Genomic DNA, 26,507 nt, shown 5'->3' with positions numbered 1-26,507 from the left:
GGAGGCTGCGTGTGGTCTAAGGATGCTGGGTTCTTCTCCGCACCTCCTTCCTGGATTTTACAAATATTTATTTATACATGAAGGGAATTCTATCTTAGCATTTTTAAGACAGGGTCTCGTGAAACTCCATTGGCCCCCGACTTGATGTGTAAGGCAGGATGACCTGGGGCCTGTGCTCTCCAGTCTCCACCTCTGGGGCTGAGAGTCTAGGTCTGCATCACTGCTGTGCTGTTTTTATGTGCTCCTGGGGATCAAACCCATGTCCTCATCATGCTAGGCAAGCATTCTGCCAACTGGGCTACACCCCAAGCCAGGAAGGCTCTAGTAGGCCTGAGACCACTCTGGAAATGCTGGGATTTCTGTTGTTGCCCCTTTTTTTGTTTTTGTTTTTGTTTTTTAAATAAACCTGACTTATTGGTGCTTACTTCTACTTTATTGATTTCATGGGTAAGATTTTAATATGCCCGCTGTGTGTGAGAAGAGATAAGAGACACTGTTCATCCAGAAGAGGCTTCTTAGCACCACTTAAAAGGTTAAAAAGTAAAAATTTGGGGCTGGAGAGATGGCTCAGCTGTTAAGAGCACTGGCTGCTTGCTCTTCCAGAGGTTCTGAGTTCAGTTCCCAGCCATCCCCATGCTGGCTCACAACCACCTATAAAGGGATCTGACGCCCTTTTCTGGCCTGCAGGTGTACATGCAGCAGAGTACTCATAGAACCTAAATTAATAAAAATAAATAAATGAGTCAAAATCTAAGCTGGGCGTGGTGGCACACGCTTTTAATCCCAGTGCTCAGGTGGCAGTCGGGCAGATCTCTGTGAGTTCAAACCCGGCCTGGTCTACAGAGTGAGTTCCAGGATAGCCAGGGCTACACAGAGAAACCCTGTGTGGGCAAAACCAGTCAAAGTCCAACAGTGGAATGCCTGAAGCAAGGGTTGCTGTTTTCTGTAGAATAAGCATGTGCCTCTTTAGGGTGAGTATTTGGGGGTTCTTCTTAGATATGCTTCTGAGAGCTTCCTTCCATGGCAGAAAGCCCGCCCTCCTTCACGCAGGCATCCTTTATGTGTCGTCAGCCCTTTCCACTTCTGTTGTTCTTCATGGTGGCCGGCAGACCTCCAATGAATATCCTACTCTTCTCCGGCCTGAGAGGTCCGAGGGGAAGTTCTCACACCATTTCTATGGTCAGCTAGAAGTTGGTCATGGAAGTTGATCATTTGTTTGTTTTGAGGCAGGGTCTCACTGTGTGAGCCTGGCTGTCCTGGAGCTCAACAAGGCCAGGTTTGAGCTCACAGAGATCTGTCTGCCTCTGCCTCCTGAGTACTGGGATTAAAGGTGTGCACCATCGAAAGAGTTGCTTGTTCAGGATTTCAGTCGACAGGATCTGTCTGGTTACATCACCTCCTCTTCATTTCTTCTTGTTCCACTCTTTGTTATATCATTTTTCCTCCTTTGTCTTCTCAAAGCTCCCATCTCACCCATCTTCCTTCTGACCTTCCTGAATTATTTCTTGGCACAGGAGCCCCTGGTTTTGCGACAGGACAATCCAGGATCAGGGTCAACATCTCGGCTCTGCTATGGTGGTATCTGGGCATCACTTTGCCAGCTCAGGTCTTAGTATTGTAGGTCTTTAACATGGGGCAGGGAATATCATGTCTGATGGCCTTTGTTGAATGGAGGGTCAAATGAAATCTTTGAGTTGGGAATGCTTTGGGGTACAGAGTCCCAGTCTAGTCCCAGTCTGGGATCCCTGAATCTCCAGCCACCCTCTCCACTCCCCACTCCTCTCCTTTTTCTCCTCTTCTCCTCTCCTTTCCTCCCCCTTCTCTCTCCTCTCCCCTCTCCTCTCCTTTCCACTCCCCCCTCTTCTCCCCTCTCCTCTTTCCCCTCTTCTCTTCTCCTCTCCTCTCTCCCCCTCATTTCTCCCCCTTTCCACCCTCCTTTCCTTCTCCTCTCCCCTCTCCTCTCCCCCTCCTTTCCCCTCCTCTCTTCTACCTTTCATTTCCTCCGATCTTCCATTCTCCCACCTGTCCTAACTTTCACGTTTAGTTACATCTTGTCAGTCATTCTTCCATGTGGAGTTTGTGTAGCTCAGGACTTCCCTGCTGCGTTGTTATGAGGACATTGGCGTCAGAAACAGACTTACATGTTTGTGTCTTTCCTCGGTGACAGAATTTATTAAGTAATAAGTAGGTTATGTGGGTTTGTTGGCCACAGTTTGTCAAGTAATACTGATTTCCTCAGTGGCCTGTTGAGACACACGGGTTCTTCCATTCCAGTCTTTATTCCTGACGTGAGCTCTCAGGTCACACGTTACACATCACAGTAAGAACACTGATTTCTGTCCACCTACCTGTGCATATCTGTGTGCTGTAGAATGGCTAGATAAAGCAGATAGAGATTCAAAATAAAGGGTGTTTTGTTTGTTTGTTTGTTTGTTTTTGTTTTGTTTTGTTTTTTGCTTTTTTTCTTCCCTATCAGTTTCTGCTTCTGGGGCCTCTGTGAAACTGCTTGAATTCTGCCGCAGCCTTTTAACCCTTTGTGGACATTTCTAGAACCATTTCTAGAATCTTTCCCTCAACCTGAGATCTGTAGTAAGTTCTCGGGCCTGATTTTCTGGATATGATTGTGTTTCTACAGTCCTATACACCTACATACAGTCTCAGGGTGGCACATTTCCTGTTTAAGTCTTCATTTGTGCTTTGTGTGTGAGGTTAAGTGTCCCTAAGGCACAGGCTCCTCCTGATTCTGCATTCATGCTCACAGTGAGTCAGAAGCGGCTTGTGAAGTCTCGCAGGTGAAGACGCAGCCCCGGAACACCCTGTGTTACACAGTGTGGAGCAACTTAGAGCAGGGAACAGTTTAACCCCAACATTCAGTCTCTTAAGTTAGAGGTAGGCACCACTACACGGGCTTGTGTACCAGGTATTCTCTCACATCGTCACCCATGGATTGGTAGTAAGGGGGCTTATAGCTTGTGTGCACTTCAGTTACACAGTTTTGTTGATGATAATATCTATAGTATTTTGGGTTTTATGTGATATCTCCCAAGATGTTATGATATATTGGCTACCATATAAATAGTGAAGGGTTAGTATTGGGAAATGAAATTTATACTTCAATTTACTGGTAGGATTAAGAACAAAGTTTCTTTCCTCCCCCACCCATTTATTTATTTATTTATTTATTTATTTATTTATTTATTTATTGGTAAGATCTCAGATATCCCAGCCTGTCCTCACACATGACTGGTAGCCAAGGGTGACCTTGAATTGATTGATTTGCACATGTACACACACACAACACATACAACGCAGACACACACACACACACACACACACACACACACACACGAGATTATAGGTGTGCACTGCCACGCCTTGTTAGGAAGTACAGGAGCATCCCATGTGCTAAGCTAGCACTAGGTCAGCTGAGCTCTACCCAGCCCACTCAGGCTTCAGTCAGAGCATCCTTTGTTGTTCCATTACCGAGAGACAACAGATATGGTGACATTTGCCACATGGCGAGCCTTCAGAGTGCTGGCACTGTGCAGCTGACGATTCCTGTGCACGTTAGGCTGTATTTGTTTTAATTGGCTAGAGTTTCGAACCTTGTCCCTGAGATCTGAAGGGTCAGGCAGCAGTGGAGAAGAGGAAGGCCACCAGCCGGACTGTCAAGAGGAACAAGAGAGGATGATGAGGTCAATAGAGGTCAATATGATCCAAAGACATTACACACACATGTAAAAGTGTCACAATGAAACTCACCATTATGTATAATTAGTATATGCTAATAAAAACCTTAAAACATTTAAAAAAAAAAAAGGCCAACCAGTCTGCCGATATAGGCTTGAACATATAGGACCACACCCTGAACTTGTCCAGGACACATGCTGAAGGGAGACCCAGCAAGTGCACTGACAGGAACAGAGGCTTCCATGCACCAGCTTTCCCTGTAACTGCCCGAGCTCGATAAAAACGTTCTTCCCATTCAAGGAAGAAATCTGCAGAATGCCCTGCTCCTGGTGTGGGCATTCCAGGGAGGAGCCATGGCTCACGCTCGTTCTTTAGCTTCGAGGTGCTGCTAGGCTTTTAGAGTGTCAGAGTGGGAGATCTGGAGAGGTGAGGGACTCAGTCGAATAGTTCAGTAGTTTTTACCTAAGTGAAGAAGTCTGAGTGAGTCTGCAGCCGAGAGAGGATTAGAGTGTGAGGAAAGAGTGAAGCTGGGCTCAGATGTGGGGACTAGAGCAAGCTGGCAGCAGGAGACCCATGAACCCTTTCCTATTTGTATTCCCAGAGGTTTGCATCATAAACAGTAGTTATCTGTGTGAAGCTTTCTGGTGAAATGTGGGGAGCCTGAGTTAATAATCCTGCTCTGAGAAGGTCCCGTGGCTGTGGCCTGGTCACTTTACCATTTGGATCTTTGATTCTCAGGCTCAGATGGAAAGAGTACCTGCCTTTTCTTCCTGAGGGAGGTTAGTGAAGACTCAGACGCTGATGCCACGTGGAACGTAGACAAGGCCCTGCGTGGGCTGCGTCAGCTGCCCTATGAGCTCAAGACCAGGGAGGAAGCAGGAAGTGGAGCTGGTTCCCATTAACAAAGTTGAAGTTAGTGTTTGAAACATGATCCATTTTGGTGCGAGTGCTATTGGAGTTTGTTCTTGCCTTTTAATGTTGATAAGTCTGTTAGTCTACTGGATGTCCATTAGTATCTGAAGAATAGCTTAAGATGGTCTTAATGTGTCCCATAAGGGCTTTTATATTATTTCCTAATATGGGTGACTTGATTTAAAGACAACAAGATACAAATTGTGGCTATGAAGGGCACAGTCCACAAACAGATGATCAAGACAGACCACAGTTACCACGCCGCAGGTGCAAGGCCAGCTGATTTCTATTTTACTAGGACATACCATGACATAGACCTGTGATGGGTAATGTGGGGCTCCAGAGCGTAGTGCGAGCTGACAGAGAGTCTGTGGCAACAACACGGCTTGCACACCAGCGACAAGCCACGGATTACTGAAACGGAACGAAACAGATTTTAAAGTCGTGAAGACAGGAGAGTTTCCAAGCGAAACTGCCTCAGAGGCCTCCCATTGTAGTAGCAGGGCCATAAGGACATATGGAAAATGGTAAAACAACTTTAGGAGCAAATCAGAGGTATTTATTGACGGCAAGGGAAGGTTGGAAAAGCAAATGCAGTTTTTGTTTTCTGGCCTTAAGAGAATACATCAGCAGATGCCTCGAACCAATAAATTTCCCTAGGGAAGAAAAGCTACTGGCAAAAACAAGAAAAGAAGATTGCTTTATGTCAGGTGAGGCAAAAAAACGAGTGGAGCTGATGAGAACACAGGTTCCCGGTCTGTGGGGACCTAGTGATTTCATTTTAGCAGTGGAGTGGTCACACAAAGCAATTGTCTGGGATGTTACGCTGCAGTCGGAGAGGAGGTTTGGCTCAGCGACTTACTGGTTTGGAGATAAAACACAATAGAGAAACATTGGGTCTTAAAGCTAGAAATGATCTTTGCAGTAATTCTTCACGTGAGCCAGCAGAGACCTGACCGCAAGAGATTAGCGGTTTGCTCCAGGACTCCGGGTCAGATAATGGCTAAGCTGGGAAGAGACAGAATGCAAGAGCGAGCCTCATGCATTTACTCCAATAGATTGCAGGTTCAGCATTCATTCTGGCCTCCATCGCCATGAATTAGAGGTGAATTAAGAGCTGGTATAAAGGAAGGTCCCGTGAAGAACAAAACCGATAAAAGAAGAGGACCGAGCGAGCCCCCGGGGACTTGTGTAAGAATTCGTTTGATAATAGGACGGTTTGTGCAGAGCTCTAATTGAGAGGAAGGAGAAGAATAGGAATCACTGTTATCTTCACTGTGTTATAAAGTGAGGATGCGGAATTCCATCTTCACAGCCGTAGCAAACTTAATTACGTGTCAAGAACAGTAAAAATCTAAATTACACGGACAACCTAGGAAAGAGTAGACTCTGAGGGCCTGATGAGAAGTGAGGAAGGTATACTAGAAGTCCCTGCCTGGAAACATCTTTGAAAACATTCTCCCTCTCTCCCCATCTCTTCCCTCCCCCTTCCCCCTCCCCTCTCTCCCAGACTCCTTCTCTCCCATACATTAATTTTAAAGCAAAAGCCTTGTTAGAATCTGTTTCCCACACTGTCTGTTGACTCTGCTTTCAGATGGGGAAATAGACCCAGTGGGCTGAATGTAGATTTAAGGAGCAATCAAGAGATTCGGGCAGGAAATGTGCTGGATATTGGGGTTCACCATCTGCATTTGAAGCATTTTGAAAACAACTAGATCTGTAATATAAATAATAATGGATTGCTTCCCCCCACCCCCGATAATTTCCTGATTGTGATGTTCTTAAAGGTTGTACACCAGTTTAGGGCTTTTTAATATTTCTATTTCTCATGATGTAAATCCTCATATCAAAATAACATGTAGCTGGAAGTTAGCAAAGACCACTTGGATGTTCCACATCTATAAATAAGACTTCAGGGTTATGCCCAGAAATGGTGCCTGCCTACACTCTCAGTATCTGGGAGATCAAGGCATGAGGATCAGTAGTTCAGGCTACATAATGAACCCTGTCTCAAGAAGAGGAAAAAAATTATAGGAGATATGTGTTTGTCATGCAAAGATTCCTTTAATCACTAATGATTTTAAAGGGGGCGGTGATCACTAAACCCTGCCTTTATGGACCGAGAAAATATTCTTGCTTCTACATGCTAGGATTTCCTTTTGTTCCCAGGTTGCACCTGTGTCTTCTAGAATAGTTCAGTAATGGAAGAGATGACACTGTCATTCCTGTAATGAGACATCATTAGCCAGAGGCCTTTTGTAAGCGTGTAATTTCAGACTTCATTACAGACCGGACCTGGGTGTCCACACCAGCATTGCTCAGGAATGCGGCTTCTCTTGTATCTCTACAGTGAGCCTTGCATTTTTAATGCATCTGCTGGAATATTTATGAGAGAGTAGTACCTGTCGAGGGCATCTGTCTTCAGAGCACACGGGTCATGGGGAGGTTATGAAGTAGGAGCGCTTCACTGGCCGTACTTGAGACTTCCCAGTTAGAAAAATGAAAGTATGTGGCATGATCAGAAATTCACTTTGATGTGGTCCTTTTTACTGGCAAGGTAAAGGAAAACACATGTGTGCTCCCAGGAAATTTGTTTTCTTACTACGTAGGTGCCTGGCCTGCAAGTTCCCATATGGACCAGGCTGGCCTCAAATTCACAGAGAACCTCCACCTGCCTTTGCCTTCTGGGTTCTGGAATTAAAGGTGTGTGCTACCATGCCTGGCTAGTGTTTTAGCATCTCAGCGTGATAGCTAACCTTCTGGATTTTACAGTCAATGAGAATATACACACAGCACTTGTCTTCCTTCTAAACATCTGTATTACAAGAAAGTATGTACTGGACTAAGCCTGTCTCAGTCTTGCTAGGAGAACTAAACTTGACATGATGAAAGATCCTGGCTTCCTGGATAAACATATTGTAGTGATATTTACACCTGCCCACGAGCTGTACGGTGATTCTATGCAGAATTTCATGTCTAATTTTAACCCCAGAAATCAAGTGTGAGGTCCTGCGGGAGGAGAGATCTGCGACTGGCCTGAGCCTTTCCCTTTGATGGCATCCAATGAGCGCGATCCCTCACTCCTGGGAGTGTATCAGGTCTCCTAGCAAGTCTGGTGGGTTTCTGTCCTGTTTGATGTCACGGCTTATAGGGAGGTGCTGTGATGAGAACTGTGGACATAGATATGTGCCCACACATGTGTAAGTGACCATATGTTCCTGTATGATCTTGTCAAATGGAAGAGCTGCTTCCAAAGGATGTTGATGACCTCAGGTCACACTTTCTCATATTCCTAATGTTAGTGTCCATAGCCTGTATTTTTAGTTCTAATTTACTCTGCGATGAGAAGATGGAACAGTGTTCTTCAAGCTGTGCAAACGACCATGGTTAGATTCCTTCCCATTCCATAGGCCTTTGTCGTTCCCTGGGATTTCCCCCTTATATCACCAGCTAGGTCTACTCTTTCCCACCCCAAAGGCCTGATCAGCAGGTCTGGGTCATAGTTCATGGGGAATAAACAAACAACAGCAGTATACTTAATCAAAAGAGGCCTAAAACAGTACCACAAAAATCAGCAAAATGACAGCAACTGATACACGTCTTTCAGTAATGACTCTTTATATTAACATTCTCAATTCCACAATAAATAGACACAAACTAGTTGTTCGGATTAGAAAATAGTGGGGCTGGAGAGTCTGCTCTTCCAGAGGTCCTGAGTTCAATTCCCAGCAACCACATGGTGGCTCATAACTATCTAAAATGAGATCTGGTGCCCACTTCTGGCCTGAAGGCAAACATGCAGGCAGACATTGTAGCTATAATAAATAAACAAATTTTTTAAAAAGAAAGGAAGGAAGGAAGGAAGGAAGGAAGGAGGGAAGAGAAAGAGAAAGAAAGAAAGAAAGAAAGAAAGAAAGAAAGAAAGAAAGAAAGGAAGAAAGGAAGGAAGGAAGGAAGAAGAAAGGGAAATAGGATCCATCTAAATACTTGACCATCAATGATAGATATATTAGGGTACAAGGATAAAAAAAGATATTCCAAACAAATGGAACTAACAAGCAGGTATAGGTATTCTAAATCTGGTAAGATAGGCTTCAAAACTAAGGAAGGTCACTTCATATTCATCAGAGGAACAGTCCATCAAGAGGATATTCCAACTTATACATACACACACCAAACATGAGTGCACCCAACGTTGAAAAGCCAGGTCTAAATCCACAGCTTAAGCACAATAGAAGACTGTAGGTGGCTTTGACACGCCGTTCTCACCAATACACAGGTCATCTGGACAGAAATTAAACAGAGAAAATTGGAGTTAAATGGCATCGTAAATCAGATGGACCTAAGATCTACAGAACATTCCTTCCAACACTAAAGAATACACAACCTTCTCAGCACTCATCGGTCTTTCTCCAAACCCAGCCACATCCGAGCGGACAGAGCAAGTCTTAATAAATAAATACAGGAAGAGTAAAGTAGCGTCCTGCATTCTGTCTGACCACAGTGGGATAGACTGGGTGTCACCCCCAGCAGAAACTGCAAAGTACACGCATGCATGGGGACCCTAGAACACACCACTGAGGGATAATGAAGGCACGGGAGAAACCAAGACGGAAGTTAAAAAGTCTTAGACTTGAGTGACAATGAAAACCCAGCATGCCTTATCTGTGGGACGGCATGAGAAAGCCCTGAGAGGAGATGAACAAAACTGGAGATGAACATATAAAAAAATGATACAATCAAATCTCTGTTCTCCTAAATACCTGAAAAGCGAGGTTGGGGTGATCAGGAAGTTAGGGCTGCCTTCTTTATGTACTGAAGATTTTGGTTTACTGCCCTTTCGCTTCCATCCACAAGTGGACTTCATTGTCCCTGAGACAGGCTCTCTGTGTCCCTGAGACAGGCTCTCTGTATCTCTGAGACAGGCTCTCTGCGTCTCTGAGACAGGCTCTCTGTATCTCTGAGACAGGCTCTCTGTGTCTCTGAGACAGGCTTTCTGTGTCCCTGAGACGGGCTCTCTGTGTCCCTGAGACGGGCTCTCTGTGTCCCTGAGACGGGCTCTCTGTGTCCCTGAGACGGGCTCTCTGTGTCCCTGAGACGGGCTCTCTGTGTCCCTGAGACGGGCTCTCTGTGTCTCTGAGACGGGCTCTCTGTGTCCCTGAGACGGGCTCTCTGTGTCCCTGAGACGGGCTCTCTGTGTCTCTGAGACGGGCTCTCTGTGTCTCTGAGACGGGCTCTCTGTGTCCCTGAGACGGGCTCTCTGTGTCCCTGAGACGGGCTCTCTGTGTCCCTGAGACGGGCTCTCTGTGTCCCTGAGACAGGCTCTCTGTGTCTCTGAGACAGGCTCTCTGTGTCCCTGAGACAGGCTCTCTGTGTCCCCAGGGTGGCTCAGAGTCCTGATTGTCCCACCTCAGCCTGCTGAGTGCTGTTCTGAGTGAGCTCCACACGCCTGCCTCGCCTGCCTCACGCCCTCCTTGGAGGTTAACTTCAGATGCCTGGTTTGTCTTTCCAGAACCCGCCAGGAGAATGACATGGTTGACTCGGGGCCTCAGTGGGAAGCCGTGTTAAGGAGACAGAAGGAAAAGAACCAAGCGGACCCTAACAACCGGAGATCCAGACACAGATCTCGCTCGTATGTGGGTTCTTTTTCCACTTTCCCCTCAAAACCCGGGAGCTTGCTGGGAGCTTGGCAGAGCAGGCGGACGGGTGCTCAGTCTCCTAATGAGTCATGTCAGCTGGGACTATACATTTTTATTGGTTGTTTTCTTCTTACACGCGTAACATTCACTAACCACTTTTGAAGGCTTAGAAGTTGGCACTCAGGCCGAGCAAAATGCCTTGGGAACAAGGCCACCAGAAACGTATTTTGTGTTTTGTGTTCTTTTTCACCAAATGCGTCCGTCCAACCAGGTAAATAATGAGTTTCCTTTGTTCTGAGGCCTGGCTGTTGGTGAAACACCTGCTGCTTTGCTCACTTGGAGTCTACAGAATTCTCTGATGTCTGGTTCCAAATCGAGCCAGACTGTCTCGCTGTCAAATTACCATTTGTGATCAGCAGTCATTGAATGATTCATTACACCCCAGCATTGAGATTTGCTTGCCCCTCCTGTTGCTAGGCAATGACATGCGTGAGCACAATTACCCCATCGTGGTGAAATTTCCTGCCCCACCTCCATTAATTTTCTGTGAGCTGATAAGGTGGTGTGCTTGCATGCTCGTATGTGAATGGTGTGTGTGTGTGTGCACGTGTGCTTTGGTCTATACATCAAGAGTTAGGCCACCCAGGCCTGCTCCACTTGCCAAACAGTGAGCTGGGACGAACTTGAAAAGTTAGCCCCAAAGCCTTTCGAGACCTCGGGTGGTCAGCTGTAAGGGTGTGAAGTTCCTTACTCCTGGGAGGAGAGGACATAGTCTCAACAGGGAGAGGATGGACATGGAAGGTTGAAGCCACAACCAGCAGGGTAGCTCTGAGGGAGCCAGGCAGAAGAAAACTGAGAATGCGCTGTTAGGTTGACAGGCCAGGAGAGGATGCTGGTGGCTACAACACACACAGATCCTGTGAGCTCTGTGTTTGAAGGGCGAGGCCTCAATCATAGATACTTCAATTTTAATTAGAATGCTTGCTTTTTTTTTTTTTTTTTTTTTTTTTTTTAAAGATGGGGCTGGAGAGGTAGCTCGGTGTTAAGAGCACTTGTCGCTCTTTCCAAAGACTCAGTTCTGTTCCCAGCACCTACGTGATAGTTCACAGTCAGCTATAAGTCTAGTTCCAGGGATCCAACACCCTCTTCTGACCTCCTTTGACATCAAACACACATGTAGTACCCAGACACGCATGCTGGCAGAACATACACATTAAATAAATCTAAAACAGATGAACAGGCATAAACCAGGGTCTTACTCTGTAGCCCTGACTGGCCTGGAACAAGGCACAGAGGCTAGGCTGACCTTGACTTCATAGAGCTCTGCCTGCCTTTGACTCTCAAGTGTTGGGATTAAAGGCACATGCCAGTACACTGTGTAGAACTTTGTAGCCTGGGGCTGGCCTTTGGCCTTAAACTTAACTTCTCCCCCTCCCTTGTTTCCTTTTCTTTTGAGACCGGGCTTTACATTGTAGCACTAGCTGACCTGGCCTGGGACATGCTCTAGAGACCAGACTGGCCTGGAACTCACAGAGATCCACCTGTTTCTACCTCCGAGTCCCGGGATTAAAAGTTTATATCTTTACACTCTGACTAAGGCCTTGAATTTCTGATCCTTCTGTCTATACCTCCGCAAAGGAAGGATTACAGTCAGGCATTTTCATGTCTGATTTTTTGTTTTTGTTTTTGCTTTTATTTTTAATGTGGCATTATGAATTTTCAGGGTTTTTTTTTTTAAATAACAAAGTTATACTATAATTTTAGATATGTTCCTCTTTATTTTTGGAGTTAAAATAAAACCAGCATTATTTCTTCTTTAATATTTTGTAATTTCATTGAAATGTTGCCTTGCTTAGTGCCTGGGCTGAGTGTTTACAAGTTCTCTTCCTCCCTTCCTGACTCCCTCCCTCCCTCCCTTCCTGACTCCCTCCCTCCCTCCCTTCGAAGGAGTCTTGGACCCACTTGCTCCTTTTATTTATTTCATATATGTAAATACACATTCACTCTCTTCAGACACACCAGAAAAGGGCATCAGATCTCATTGCAGATGGTTGTGAGCCACCATGTGGTTACCGGGAATTGAACTCAGGACCTCTGGAAGAGCAGTCAGTGCTCTTAACCACTGAGCCATCTCTCCAGCCCACAAGTTCTCTTTCTTATTCAAGGAGTTGTAACAAAGACCCAAGCAGATTTGCAAACCGGCCAGGTAATTTTATTCTAAGCAGGCCAGATTTGCTGTCAAGAGTGACACTGGGCCACACACGTGACGGCGCCCAAGGGTCTGGGACTTCTTTCTCCGTGCTGTCTAAAGGGAGGGAGGGATTTGGTTAGTAGGGGCATGTTTTGCATAGCTCTCTATTTTGATTGGCTGACTTGGATTAGTAGACCTTTGCTCATTACACACATCCTTTCCCATAATGCATCTGATTTAATCATTTGCATATCCAATCACACATAGGTGTTTGATGAAAAGCAGAACATACTCAGAGGACTAAGTTTGCCTTGTCCTGCAAGCACCCAAAGTAGTTCAAGCTGAATTGGCCATAAACTCACAAACCTGGATATGACTATAGTATGATTGAAAAGAATCTGTTTGAGTTTAATGGTTGTTAGTGGAAATGAGAGTTATTTCATTGTTCAGAGTGGGGTGTGCATGCAGGTTATTGGGTGTGTTGTTCAGAGGGGTGTATGTCTGTATACTAAGTGCTATCTCAGGTTGATAAACTATTCCCACCGCTCACTTACCTCAAGACTGTCTGTGCCTAGATTTTTGTTTGTGGAAATTGTTATAGAAAGTTTTGTATTATAAACTTCATTTCTCTTTTAAAATTATTATTATTACTATTATTATTAGTGTGTGTGCTGCCTCCGACAAGCATTAAGTTGAACATGACTGGGTCTTAGCTATTAAATGTTATGAAGTTCAGAATTACCTGGTATATCTTTCATTTCCACTTCTCTGGTGTTTGTGTTTGCTGCTGTGATATACACATGAAAAGGCCAGCATCAGCCTGGCTGAACCTGCTTGCTACTGGAGTAACCTTGTCTCCTTAGGTGGTGCAGGAGAGGCCCTGCCTTTGCCCTTCAAACAATGGTTTGTGTGTGTGAGTGGGCTCCATCACCTCCTGGTGGCCATGATGTGCTACTGCGTTTACTCACTGAAAAATACTGATTACAAGCAGTGAGGCTGCAGGGGAAGTGCTGGGCCGGATGAAACATAAAGTCCAGAGTAGATGGATGTTTCAAGGAAGTCCCTGGATGTTCCCGAGCAAACTTCCACAGCTGAACTGCTGCTGGCCTTCGTGTTCCTAATTAGGACTGGAAAGGAGGAAGAGGGATATGCCATCTCCTTAATTCATTTTTCCTGACCATTCAGGAATATCAGAAGAAGCACTAAGAGTTTGTTCAGTGCTCTCTTCTCTAAGTAAATATAAGTGTTGTATTTACTTATCTTCAACTTTAAACTCCCTTTTAGAGATGCAGTTAGATTAAAGATGATAAAACAGCACAAGCTGGCCACTACCGTGTTTGTTACTTGGAGTGAATATCGTCTACTATACACTGTTACGTAGGTTCTTTTGTGACTGTGTCACTCAGACTGGCCTTGACTTGGGATTCTCCTTCCTAGCTGCACAGGTCCGTGGATTGCGAGCTAATGGGTACAAACTAACGTCTCTGATTGATTTAAAGTAGAGTCATTGTATAATTGTAGATAGGGATGCTTTTGAAAAACACTGGACTGCCCGGCAATGGTGGCGCATGCCTTTAATCCCAGCACTTGGGAGGCAGAGGCAGGTGGATTTCTGAGTGCGAGGCCAGCCTGGTCTACAAATGAGTTCCAGGATAGCCAGGGGTATACAGAGAGACCCTGTCTCAAACAACAACAACAACAACAACAACAACAAAAACCTGGACCAATACTGGTAGCTTGTTTATATTAGTTATATTTTATATCTACTGACAACTGAGGGACTTCCTTTGAAGAGTCTAAGTAAAACATCTGCATGAGTCTTTTTTTCTTTTAATACAGAGTCTTATGTAGCCCAGGATGCCCTGGAACTCAACATGTAGCTGAGGATGGACTTGCTCTCCTGTGCCATCTCCTGTGCTGAGTTACAGGCATGTGCTGGCATACCTATATGTGTACTGGAATAGAACCCAGGTCTTTGTGCACACTAAGCTAAGCAAGCTCTCCCAATTGAGCTACAGAAACATTTCACAGTGTACTAAACTCACAAAACTGTATTGAATTGTAATAATGTACAATTTGTATGTGCAGATATAAACATAAAGTAATATAGCCACCGTTAAGGTAGCTCGTGTTTGTATTTCTTAAATCACAGGTGGTCTAACAGTCAGAGGAAACTGTCATTTTTCCAGCTTCAGAACTCCTCCATGCCCCGAGCTCTTTGAGACTAGTGGAGATATTAGAACTCAGTTTATGCTAAGTTTTCAGGGACAGAATGACTGGTGTCTTGAATGGAATCACACGACTTATTTACATGTGAAACTAACTAACTAACTAACTAACTAACTAACTAACTAACTAACTTACTTCATAAACTAAGGGAGTCTTCTGGCTAAAAGTACAAACAGAAAGGCAAAGGCATAAATAAGAAGCGAAAGTTACCCAAAGCTCCAGTTGTAGAAGACCGTCCTGTGCTGTCAGGGCTGGTTATTTGGTGTGTCTGGCACGCAACACTGCAGATCCAGTGCAGGGTGTTGCATGCTATCAGGCTTTGTTGTTTGGTGTGTCTGGCATGCAACGTTGCAGATCTAATGCAGGGTGTTGCATGTGTTTGGCTGCAATCACTTTATCATTGAGCTACACTCCTACTCTTTCACCAGGCTGTGTCTATGTGTGTGTTGAAATTACATGGCATTTCTTTTGAGTGCACGTGTGTATATTTATGTGTATGGGTGTATGTGGAAGTCAAGGGACAACCTATGAGTTGGTTCTTTGCGTCTATCTGGGGATGGAACTCAGGTCACCGGGCTTGCCAACAGGGGCTTTACCTGCTGGGTGGTTACACACACCTGCTGAGTTCTCTCTCTCTCTCTCTCTCTCTCTCTCTCTCTCTCTCTCCCTCCCCCTCCCTCCCTCTCTCTCTCTCTCTCTCTCACACACACACACACACACACACACACACACACACACACACACAAAGGCATGCATACACACATATAACTTGCTTACAGAAATAATTGTTCTCTTCCTCATGTCTCACCACTAGTCTTGGCATGGTGGCTGCGAGTTGTGTGTTCCTTGCGAGTTGTTTTTTTCTGCCTCCTTCTCCTCTGTTATAGATGCGCTAAGCTTCAAACCTCAGATGATGCCAGGCTTCATCTTCCCTCTCACTGTCTGGGACCCAGGTCTCACCTCTCTTTCTTTTAGTATCCAGCCCTGCCTGCTGTCAGCGTTGTTTCTGGGGTCACACCTTGATTGTTATAATAACTTGTCCATTCATTTCTGCCACCTAACTTTAGCTATTTTCAGATCCGTAGTTTCTAGGTGGGTTGGCAGCTCCGTCTTTTCTGGGGCACTTGGCAATGTCCAGAGTCATTTAACAGTTTTAATTACATTTATTTATTTGCATTAGGGGGTCAGGTGTGCATGGAGGCCAGAGGACAGTCTTTGGGGGAGTTTCCACCATGTGAATCCCAGAGATGGGACTCAGGTCATCAGACTTGATGACAAGTGTCTTTACCTGTGGAGTCATCTCACCGGCTCTCCAGAGTCATTTCTCTTTAACATTAAGGAGGCTACTGGCTTCTAGTGGGTCGATGTTGGGGTGTCACTGACCTAATCTTACAATGCATGGGGAAGCTCTCAAAGAGTTAGCGCTCAAAATATCATCAGTGTGGAGAGTTCAAAACCTTCTGTAGCAGGACGACGGCTAATCCACCTTTCCAGTGTCCCTGAGATAACAGGTTGTCAGCAGAGCAGCACCTCTACCTCTGACCCTGCAATAGGACTGTGGGGTGGCAAACTCTGCGGACTGCATGCTGACCCAGCATTCTTAGCGACTGGAAGATTAGCTTAGTACGCTGAAATCTTTGCACCTTCTTAGTTATCATTTAATGGTTTGGCATACTGCCCAGGGGATCAGATGGGCAGAGTGCAGCAGAGGCGGGCTTTGTTCAGGAGACCTTCCAGGCTGTTCACATGGTCTTCCAAGCATAGAATTCTATATGACAGAAATCCGTATTCAACAGCGTTCCTGGTCAGACATCGGTGCTTTGGCTCCTACCCCTTACCGTAGTCCATTCCTTTTCATTTGATCTAAAGAGCAGATTTTGGTTGTCCTCTCACCCAGTCCACACACACAAAGGAAAAGCCACTTAGTCTGTTCTGTAGCTAAATAAATAGTGTAATGTAGTCCGAGGATTCAGAAAGCCGGGCCGGAATGCAGGAAGGAGAAATGAAAGCACTGACAAGATTGTATGCTGAAAGTGATACTAAACCTGGGCATGAAATTCCACAGGGTGGGGCGATCGGTAGCTTAGTTCTTGGCCTTTTTATCAGTATGGCTTAGGGCCCTTTGGGGGCTTCTGACTAGATCTCTCTCCTGAAGGAACAGAGGCCACAACTGAAATAAGTTCACTATTCCTTGCTACAGTAAGGGTTCACAGTTAACCGGGATGGACAGTATGAAGATAAATAGTGACATCAGGCTGGCGTGGTGGCACACGCCTTTAATCCCAGCTCTTGGGAGGCAGAGGCAGGTGGATTTCTGAGTTCAAGGCTAGCCTGGTCTACAGATGAGTTCCAGGATAGCCAGGGCTACACAGAGAAACCCTGTCTCGAAAAATCTAAAACAATAAGATAGTAACTTCGGGTTTCTCGTTCTAGGACATTGGACATAACACTCTCTATCATTTCTGGTCTTCAGGGACAGTGTGTCATCACGAGTGGAAGCCACAGTTAGGCTCTGTCCTTTGTGGCCTACATTTCAGTGCAGGACTGCATCTTGAGATGTCACATAGAAGGGGGACATTATTGAACCGCTTGCCTCGCCTCATGGCTGTTGCTTGTACGAGGTCATGGCAGATCGTGTTGAGAGTCTTACAGTGGGCAAAAGAAAGGAATTCTCTTCTGCTTAAAACTAGCGGGCAGTTGGTGAAATGGCTCGGCAGGTTAGGGGTACCTACTGCCTTGCCTAGGAACTGAGTCCTTGGGACCAGCGTGGTGAAGGGAGAGAGCTGAGTGCTGCAGACTGTCCTGAGTGCACAGTGATATGCACACATGTGCACACATAAATAAATGCCACGAAACAGTAGATAGTAAGCCGAGGAACCAAAGCCCCTACGTCACTTGCTATTTAACACCAGCTGGCTAGGCTGGCTTCAAACCTGTGGTGAGACCCCTGCCTCTGCCTCTCAAGTGCTGAGAATATGGGTCTGTCACCAAGCCCGGCTTCCAGGCTCTTTCATAAATGAACCTCTGGTGATGACTCATTTCCATTTTTGTACATTCATGTGAGTCTCGCTTGCCAGTAGTGAAGTAACCTGCTACCTTTTCACTGATAATTGTGATGGCTCCTCATCAGCAGCTGGGTGGCAAGTGAGACCTCACAAAAGTATTGCAGGTCACTCAAGGTTTGTGAATGGCATGCATTGTAGGGGTGAATTTTGTCTCCTTTGCTTACAGAAGAAGTCCTGACATCCAAGCAAAAGAAGAACTGTGGAAGCACATCCAGTGAGTACTGGGACCCCCGGATGGGTACCATTTCAGAATATATATGTGAGTGTTGTACATGTGCACGCCCGGTGCTTCTGGATCCCCTGCAACTAGAATTATGGATGACGGTGAGGCACCATGTGGGTGTTGAACCTCGGCCTTGTGCAAGAGCAGCAAATGCTCTTAATCGCTGAGCCGTACAGCCAGCAGGATATGGGCAGTTTTGAATTGGATACAAGATAAACCAATGCTACTGCAAGGAGCCTTGGTTTGGCGCCCTGGCAGGTGCCGTGCTCTGGTGATGCCTCCGGCAGGTGCCACGCTCCTCCTGTATCCTCTGGTGCTGACATCAGGGTTGGGCCTCATACACCAGCTGCTGTCTATAGGCAGACCAATGCCTCCTGTCCAAGGTCTCTTAGTTTGCCTGTAAATGCACCTCAGCTAGGCCAGTGGTTTACAAAGGAATGCAAAGAGAAGCAAATCCATAAAGAAAGACAGTGTCACAGGGCAGGAAGCGTATGAATGCGGGAAGTGGGGGCCCTGAAGAGAGTGGGCCTGGGAAGGAGGGGAAAAGGGCAGGGGCTACTGGAAAGAGTTTCTCCCATTTCCCTGAACACAGTCTAGTTTTCTCAGCTTTGTGCAAGTCACATGTGTGTACTCTCTGTGGATGTCACATGTGTATACTCTCTGTGCATGCCACATGTGTGTACTCTGTGCACATCACATGTGTGTACTCTCTGTGCACGCCACATGTGTGTACTATTTTTAATAAGTCCATGCTTTGAGACAAGGGCAAAAAGGAAAGCTTGCCAGTTGAGAAATATATTGGTATGTGTGCATGCCCGACAGCTTTTCTTTTCTCCTTTAACCGTCTTGCTTATTCTTTCCTAGGAAGGAGCTTGTGGACCCATCTGGACTGTCAGAAGAGCAGCTGAAGGAGATCCCGTACACTAAAGTAGAGTGAGTACAGCTTCCAGAGTCTTCGCCTAGTTTTATTAGTGTGCAAGTAAATTACTTTCTTTCCTAATGCTGTAACACCAAACCCAAGGAAACATAAAAAGAAGTGTTTAATTTGACTTACGGTTTCGGAGCATTAGAATCTGGCTTAGAGTCTGGGATGGTAGAGCAAAGGTGACAGGACCAACTGTCACTCATTCTGACTCAGTATAGAAAGCAGAGAGGGTACACTGGGCTAGCTCAAGCCTTTTGAAACCTCAGGCCAGTGACACACCTCCTCCAACAAGGCCACACCTCCTAATCCTTCCCAAACAGTTCCACTGACTGATTACTAAGTACTCAAACATGAGCATCCGAGGGCCATTCCCATTCACAGGAGGGCACGGTTCATTCTTACACTGTGGTCCATGCTGTGTTTCCATCTGCATATTAGCTAGAGATTAATGTAAGGAACGAGGTAGAAAGGTGTATAAACTATCCTTTCTGTGTGGTGGCTCAGGTTTCTGAGCCTTGAACTTGAGAATCAGAGGCAGGAGGATCGACACAAGTGCAGAGTCAGCTTGGTTTCATGTGAGTTCCAGGCCAGCCTGAGCCAAAGAGTGAGGAGAGACCCTGTTTCAAATATCATGAAACTACTCTTGTTCTGTACTTCCTGACTCTCAGCCCTTCTGCTTGTCAGTATGTAAGAAGTTACAATAAATGATGATTAATGTCCATTTAAAAAAAATTTTGGCTGAGGTACTCATTGATAACAGAGTCAGTTTTGTCTATCATTTTCATTCTGAGAGAATCATATTTACCTTAAAATTGTCATATGAGCTGAAGTCAGCTCCCATTTGTGGTGGTTTGATTATGATTGGCCCATGGGAAGGAAGGCATTTTTAGGAGGTGTGTGGCCTTGCTGGAAGTGTGTCTCTGTGGGAGTGGGCTTTGAGCCTCCTATGCTCAGGCACCACCCAGTGTGGAAGAGAGTCTCCTCCTGGCTGCCTTGGGATCAAGATGTAGAACTCTTGGCTCCTCTAGCACCAAGTCTGCCTGCACACTGCCATGCTTCCCACCATGATGATAATGGACTGAACCTCTGAACCTGTAAGGCAGCTCTTGACTAGAGCTGCCTTTATATTTTGCCTTTGTAAAAGTTTTTAAATGTTGCCTTTATAAGAGTTGCCTTGGTCATAGTGTCTCTTCACAGCAATGAGACCCTAACTAAGACACCATCATAGGACCCCACTGAGCAGAACAGGCTTGCGAATCCTTAGCAACAGTTTCCAGGCGCCAGCCCGGACTGTTGAGCATGTATCTGCTATCTGTGCCTTTGTCATGGGTCAAGGGGAAATTGACCTGGATTGTGTGGACTGTAGTAGCCCAGAACCTGAGTGCTCTCCTGGCTCTGCCTCCAGACTCTGAGACCACAGGTGTGCTCTACCTAGCTTGGTTTAACCACTAAATGTAAATGCATCTGAGAATTCCCTTGAATTATTTCCAGGAACATGGGAGGAGCACACTTTACAACTCCCCCTCTATAACCCGGTATTCCCAACCAGAAAAACTGCAGGTCTAGCTTCCCCAGGCTCTTCCCACACATCTTGTGGGAATCAGTTCTCTCCTTCCATCATGCTGGTCTCTCTGGGACTCAGGTCAGGCTTCGCGGCTGGCGAGCCAGCGCTTTTACCATCGTTTGTATAGGTCAAGGATGGATTTTTTTTAAAAGTTAAGTGCTTAAGAGACTTACGGTATATAATGTGACTTTTAAAAATGTGTCCACACTGTGAAATTGTCAATCAGGAAGGCACATACGTCTTCCACCCGATCTTTATGTGTGCGCCAAGAACGTTGAAGAATTCAACAGTTTCCAAGTGTAGATGGAGTCAGCTAGAACCAACCTCTGACAGAAGATGAAGCTTCTCTTTTCACTGGAGATATTTCCTTCTGTATTCCTGAAGAGAACCCAACTAAATTCTCAGAATTATTTAAAGCTTAGTGGTTAGGCAGGCTGGGTAGAGCACACCTGTGTTCTCCGAGAGTCTGGAGGCGGAGGCGGAGGCGGAGGCGGAGGCGGAGGCGGAGGCGGAGGCGGAGGCGGAGGCGGAGGCGGAGGCGGAGGCGGAGGCGGAGGCAGAGGCGGGAGAGCACTCAGGTTCTAGGGCTACTTGGGTCTACATAGTGCAAGCCAGCACTACATCATGAGACCCTGTCTCCAAACAACAGTAACAAAAAACTGTGATCTCCCTCTCCTTATCCCTCTCGTGCATACACCTGCACACTCTCACACACGCACACTCTCACACATGCACACTCTCACACACGCACACTCTCACACACTATAAAGAGCTCCATTTGCATGAGTGAACAAGAAACCATTTTCTTTTGTAAAATGCTGTGAAATTTACTGCTTTCAGAGATCATAAAAATTAAGTTCTTAAAAACAAAACAAAAACAAACAAACAAAAACACCCCCCCCCAAAAAAAACAAACAAACAAACAAAAAAAACAACCCAACCCCGTCTGAGCTAGGTGCGGAGGAACATGCTTTTAATTCAGTGTGCGATGTGGAACTTGAGGGTCAGGAGTTTTAAGTCATCTTCAGTCTGAAGCCAGCCTGGACTTCACGAGACCCTGTATAAAAACAAAAAGACACCTTACAAAGTAAACCTGAGAGTCAAGTTAAAAGCAGTCTGAAAGTTTTGCTTACAGTTTAGCATCAGGAAAACTGCGTATCGTGGTGCGGTTTTGACTGTGTTTGTCTCCTTGCTTTGTCTGGCTTCCTCGCAGGACTCAGGGTGACCCGGTCCGCATCCGGCATTCTCATTCCCCGCGGAGTTACCGGCAGTACCGAAGATCCCAGTGTTCAGACGGAGAACGATCCGTTCTCTCGGAAGTGAAGTGAGTCGGTCCTGTGCCCCCAGACCACACAGCCTGCCCCAGAGGCGCATAAGACCTGAGTTCTGTCTTGTTCATAAACTCTGACCTTTTCTCTTTGGCAGCTCAAAGACAGATCTTGTACCACCACTTCCGGTCACCCGTTCCTCAGATGCTCAGGGGTCTGGAGGCTCGACAGTTCATCAGGTTAGTAAAGGTTTAAGGCATCTTATTGATCATGCGTGTGCGTCATGTATGGGCATGGCCTGTGTGGTCTGAGAACTGTTTTCAGGACTGTTTTACATGGGCTCTGGGGTTTGAACTCAGGTAGTGAGGAACGAGCTACAAGGCTTTTGCCCACTGAGCCATCTTGCCAGCCCAACAGATGCCATTAAAAAAAAAAAAAGTTAATTTTTAGTGAGGTAGGGTCTCACTTTGTAAGCCTGTCTGGCCTGGAACCTTCCCCTTTGTTGTTGATCAGGCAGATCCTGAACTCACAGAATCTGTCTGCCTCTGCCTCCCTCGTGCTGGGGTCAAAGGTGTGTGCCATAGGTAAGTAGCCTATGAGACTTTTTAGAAACATCTTGTGCTTACAGGAATCCCTTTGGATGCAGTAGCAAGTCCTTATTCTCAGATATGTTTATACATATGAAGCCATAGCAACCTCGGTCATCCCTGGGAGGTCTGGGCAGCTGTTGTGAGGCCCTGTGGGTGGTGTTCTCAGTGTTTCCATCAGACAAGTCCCAACTCCAGGACTCCTGGTGTACAGGTCAGGTAGGCAGTGACATGTCCCAGATGACAGAAACTCCATGCTATCACACTGCACATGAACCATTTCATAGGGTGGCTCCCCAGAATAAAACCAGGGGAGGCGTTTAGTTTCCTCTCTGGTCTTTAGAAGAAAAAGCCTTAAGGAAAGTCTCTTAAGTAATGCTATGAAGGTAAATTATGTCCAATTTTTATGAGAACTGATGTGTACCCAATTATCAGGCCAAGATTAGGCACATTTGGTTTTGCAGTTAACTAGAGGGCTCTCACACAGTATTAGTTTTCTCCGAGTAATTACCACATGCAGTGTCATAAATGAATACATTTTAGGGTGGTCACACCATGTAGCTCAGGCTGGATTGGCTCTTCCTGGGGTAACAAGTGTGTCCCTCTATGCCCAGCTTCTGTTATTTCTAAGTACTTGATTTGGTTATTTTCTTATGACTGCTATGAGTTTTTTTTTTTTTTTTTCCTAGAGGAGAAATGGGTCTAAAGACAGCTTGATTGAAGAAAAGTCTCAGCTATCTACAATCAACCCGGCTGGGAAACCTACAGCAAAAACCATAAAAACCATCCAGGCTGCTCGCCTCAAGGCAGAGACTTGACGGGCTGGGTGCGGGGTAGGAAGGGAAATTCGTGCCGTGCCACTGGTACTTCTGAAACTGTGAATTAGGTCATTATCCATGCACCCTGGACATGTGTCTTTAGCATCGTCTAAGGATTTATGTACAGCATTCTTGTGCTCTGGGCCTTTGGGAGGACAACCTTATAAACTCACTGGATACCACCATCTATTTCCTGAAATTCTGACCATCCAACTCTCCACCCAGTCAAGACCAGCAACTTCCGATGAGCCCCTGGACTCTGGGCCTGCATCAGACTGGTGACTTTTATTCCCACAAAACTGTTTCTAATATTGTATCCCGTGGCACTAAGTCCCAACGGTTATCTACAAATAATGTAAAAAGCTGTTAAGTGTTGATTTGAATTTAAGTGTCCTTGTCTTGTGTTTTCTGAGGAAAAAAAAAAAGCCCATGTGGGCTGTCCCAGACCCTACACACCTGCCCACCCATGTTCCCAAGTTTTGGACCTTTACCTGTGCATGATGGCTTTTCAGACAGGAACAGCACTCAGAAAGAACCCTCAGCATTGTGCCATCAGCTGTGACCCATCCTTTTCTGTAGCAGTCTCTGGCTTCCTTTAAACTCTGCTGTCACTACTTAAGCCTTTGCTTTGAAGACAGGACCTCAAGAGACCTCCGCTGGCTCAAGAGCTATGTCAGTTTTATTACTGCCCCGTAATCAAACTTTATCCCACAAATGCCTCCAGCTATTTGAGGGTTCAGTTGGGGGGTAGACTGCTCAGTGATAGTGCTTGCCAAGCTCTACCCTTAACTCCTTAGGTTGAACTGTGGCCTTTCCCACAATCTCCCTCACCCCAAACTAAAACCAAATCCAAGGATTCCTTCCCACGCAGTGTCCTGTCCTCAATGTCTTCATTCTTCTGCTGTAATTCTAGGCTGCCTCTACATCCCACCTCACTGTGGTAACATCTCAGTCCACCTGCGTGGAACTGCCCTGCTCCATCTCCCCATCTTGCTTTAATAAAACCTAAGCCTTAGTGGTCTGGTCTCTTTACTGCTTCCTCCCAGCTTCGCAATGGCTCACTTTCCAACTTTGCTCTGCAGTGGCACCCACCCCCAACTGCCTCAGGTTTCCCTGACTGGCCCCGAACTTGGATTCATCTCACACACAGCAAGCCTTCCCCATTTGTGATACTCTATTCTAAAGCTCAGGACAGTTTTAAGTAAAATTTGTGCCCATACATCCCCAATGTGCTAGTTGTCCCTTCCTGTTAAGCAAAAGAATATGTCAGTCTCAGCTGAAGTCAACTATCAGTTTAGCTGTTAGGTATGAACCCACAGTAAGGTGGCCGCCAATCACACAACATACACGTGTCAGAACAGCACATCGAAGCATTTATTCATAGTCTTGTTACAAATGAGCATTCATCTATGGAGTTTTGACACGGCCCCTAGAAAATTTAAATCACTCGTGCTTCTGTAGATCAAATTTCCAAATCATCAAGGACACCCTAAAAGAAAAGATAAAAACGCTTTAAAAGTGCCTTTCTCAGAAAAGTTATCTGGTAACATAAACCCCCAGCAAAGCCTTTAGTTTTAGTGTTGGTAAAACTACACAATTTTTTTGACTTAGAGGTCTGGCAGTTTTTCTAGCTAATACTGATCTAAACAGATTTTCCAAGCCACCAATGTAAATGTACATTTCCTACTTCTGTTCAATACTACGTAGTCAGGAAAAAAAAAGAAAAAACCCAAACAGTCATAAAAGTTAGCCAATGGGTAAAGGCTGTCTCTTATGAGTTACTTCATAGTCTGCATTACTTCAGATAAGTAGTGGCAACACAAGCGAACCAGTAAGACTAAGGATTCGGCATTCCAACCTACAAGGAAATCGCGTAGTGCTTTGGAGTCATCCTACCTTTAACCCACTCTGTGCTCCCACGTGTCGTTCAGGAAATATCCGTAAGCTTCAGGTACTCACCTGCCAAACGAAGAAGAACCAGTTAAAGAAACTACATTCCCTGGGCTGGACAGCAATATCACTTGCACACACAGGCTAGAGTAAACTTTCTGTAACTTATGCAGCTCCTACACCCGAGATACCGAACTCCAGGGCAAGCAAAGGCCGCAAAGCATTTATTTATGCCTTTTCTGACACCACATTCACTAGCGACCAAAGTGAACGGGCAACACAAAGGCTACATGAATAGGGCGTCAGGCAGCGGGCCATCAATCCTACCGTGTGACCTGGGTCTTCGCTTTATTCCCGCCCAGTTCTGGGCCTACGGCGAAGATCTACATCCAAACGGCGCTCGGTTTCCACACCGACCCGCTTCAGGCGGGGTCCGGCGGGCCGAGCGCCTCACACGGCCGCCGAGTCCGCTGCAGACACCCTAGATCCCACGCCACAACCGCCTCCCATGCCCCAGCTCCCGGGGACGCCATGCTCCGCGCTGCGTGCGAGCATAGAAAGGAGGAACTGCGCTCCCACAATGCTTTTCTACGGCCGGAAGAGCCCACTGTCCCCCGGGAGGGCCGGAACGGACTGTACCACGGCTGCCGCGCTCTCTCCTGCCCCCGTGTGGCCGGAGGGAGAAGTGCATCGCGGGAGGCTGCGGCGTCGGTTTCCTAGAAAGAGGGCGTTCGGCCGGTCCCTTTGTGGGACCGGTTCTGTCCCGCACCCCATCCCGCAGGGTCAAAAGGACGATAAGGAGATTTTTGTCAAGTGTGCGTCCAGCCACGCCTCCTTCCTGGGCCCAGAGCATTTGGCCAGTGATGAGCAGCGAGCATAGAGCTGAAGGAGCTCAGACCCAGAGCTGGGGGAGGCTGCACGGTTCTCCTCCGGATGAGGAGCAGTAAGGTCGAAAATTTAAAAAGCAAAACCAAGACCAGTATCTAGGACATACATGCTTCAGGTTCTGTCTGAAATGTCCTGGAATGCGGCTATGGATGATCTCTCTTGCAGTCTAGTGTTGGACAATCGATAAACAAACAACAAACAAACAGCTTTAAGATCCAGGAAGAGTGAGATGTTCTGTTGCGTGCCTGTGCTACCAGGCAGTACAGGAGGATCAGGAGTTGAGGCCCATCCTGGATTTAGAGGGCAGCCTGGGCTAAGCCCCAGTCTCAAAACAAAATCTGCATTCCACCACCCAACCAGAGAAGCTGGGTTATGGAGGAAGAAGCTTTTAATCCCAGCGTTTAGGAGGAAGAGGCAGGAAAATCTCTGAGTTCCAGACCAGCCAGGGTTATGTAAAGTGACGCCTAGGGCTATATAAGTGAGACCCTGTCTGGAAACAAAACAAAACAAAACAAAACAAAGCAACCAGTATTGTTCAGTAGAAACACGGTGAGGATTTCAATAGTAATTTTAAATTCTCAAATTACCAAATTACAACATAACAAAACATGAAAACCT

At 46.1% G+C, this 26,507-nt stretch overlaps 1 protein-coding gene, 1 long non-coding RNA gene and 1 other non-coding gene across 15 annotated transcripts in view; 1 reads left to right on the top strand and 2 right to left on the bottom strand.

Moving 5' to 3' along the window:
- The window catches only part of Epb41l4a (erythrocyte membrane protein band 4.1 like 4a), a 211,158-nt gene extending 187,032 nt beyond the window's left edge, over window positions 1-24,126 (top strand). For 11 of the 12 annotated variants that reach the window (XM_006525627.4, XM_030250327.1, XM_030250328.1 and 8 more), the window contains 6 exons: window positions 10,115-10,234; window positions 17,893-17,940; window positions 18,814-18,882; window positions 21,652-21,762; window positions 21,864-21,945; window positions 22,983-24,126. In XM_006525627.4, the coding sequence (XP_006525690.1) occupies window positions 10,115-10,234; window positions 17,893-17,940; window positions 18,814-18,882; window positions 21,652-21,762; window positions 21,864-21,945; window positions 22,983-23,111 (559 nt within the window). In that variant the 3' untranslated portion in view covers window positions 23,112-24,126. The remainder of the gene's footprint in view (window positions 1-10,114; window positions 10,235-17,892; window positions 17,941-18,813; window positions 18,883-21,651; window positions 21,763-21,863; window positions 21,946-22,982) is intronic. The other variant, XM_006525628.4, reaches the window with a different exon arrangement.
- Window positions 24,127-24,463: 337 nt separating this feature from the next.
- Window positions 24,464-25,561, bottom strand: Epb41l4aos (erythrocyte membrane protein band 4.1 like 4a, opposite strand). Of its 2 annotated transcripts, NR_038151.1 has the most exons (3): window positions 25,329-25,561; window positions 25,008-25,070; window positions 24,464-24,600 (listed from the first exon to the last, which is right to left on the bottom strand). It is a non-coding gene; the product is annotated as an erythrocyte membrane protein band 4.1 like 4a, opposite strand (long non-coding RNA). The 2 variants fall into 2 exon arrangements; NR_038152.1 differs by lacking the exon at window positions 25,008-25,070.
- Window positions 25,158-25,289, bottom strand: Gm23639. The gene has a single exon (XR_003952730.1). It is a non-coding gene; the product is annotated as a small nucleolar RNA SNORA13 (small nucleolar RNA).
- Window positions 25,562-26,507: the final 946 nt, after the last annotated feature.

The sequence above is a fragment of the Mus musculus genome, chromosome 18, assembly GCF_000001635.26.
Source record: "Mus musculus strain C57BL/6J chromosome 18, GRCm38.p6 C57BL/6J".
In the NCBI taxonomy this organism is placed as follows: domain Eukaryota; kingdom Metazoa; phylum Chordata; class Mammalia; order Rodentia; family Muridae; genus Mus; species Mus musculus.
This window is presented reverse-complemented; position numbering and strand designations above follow the sequence as displayed.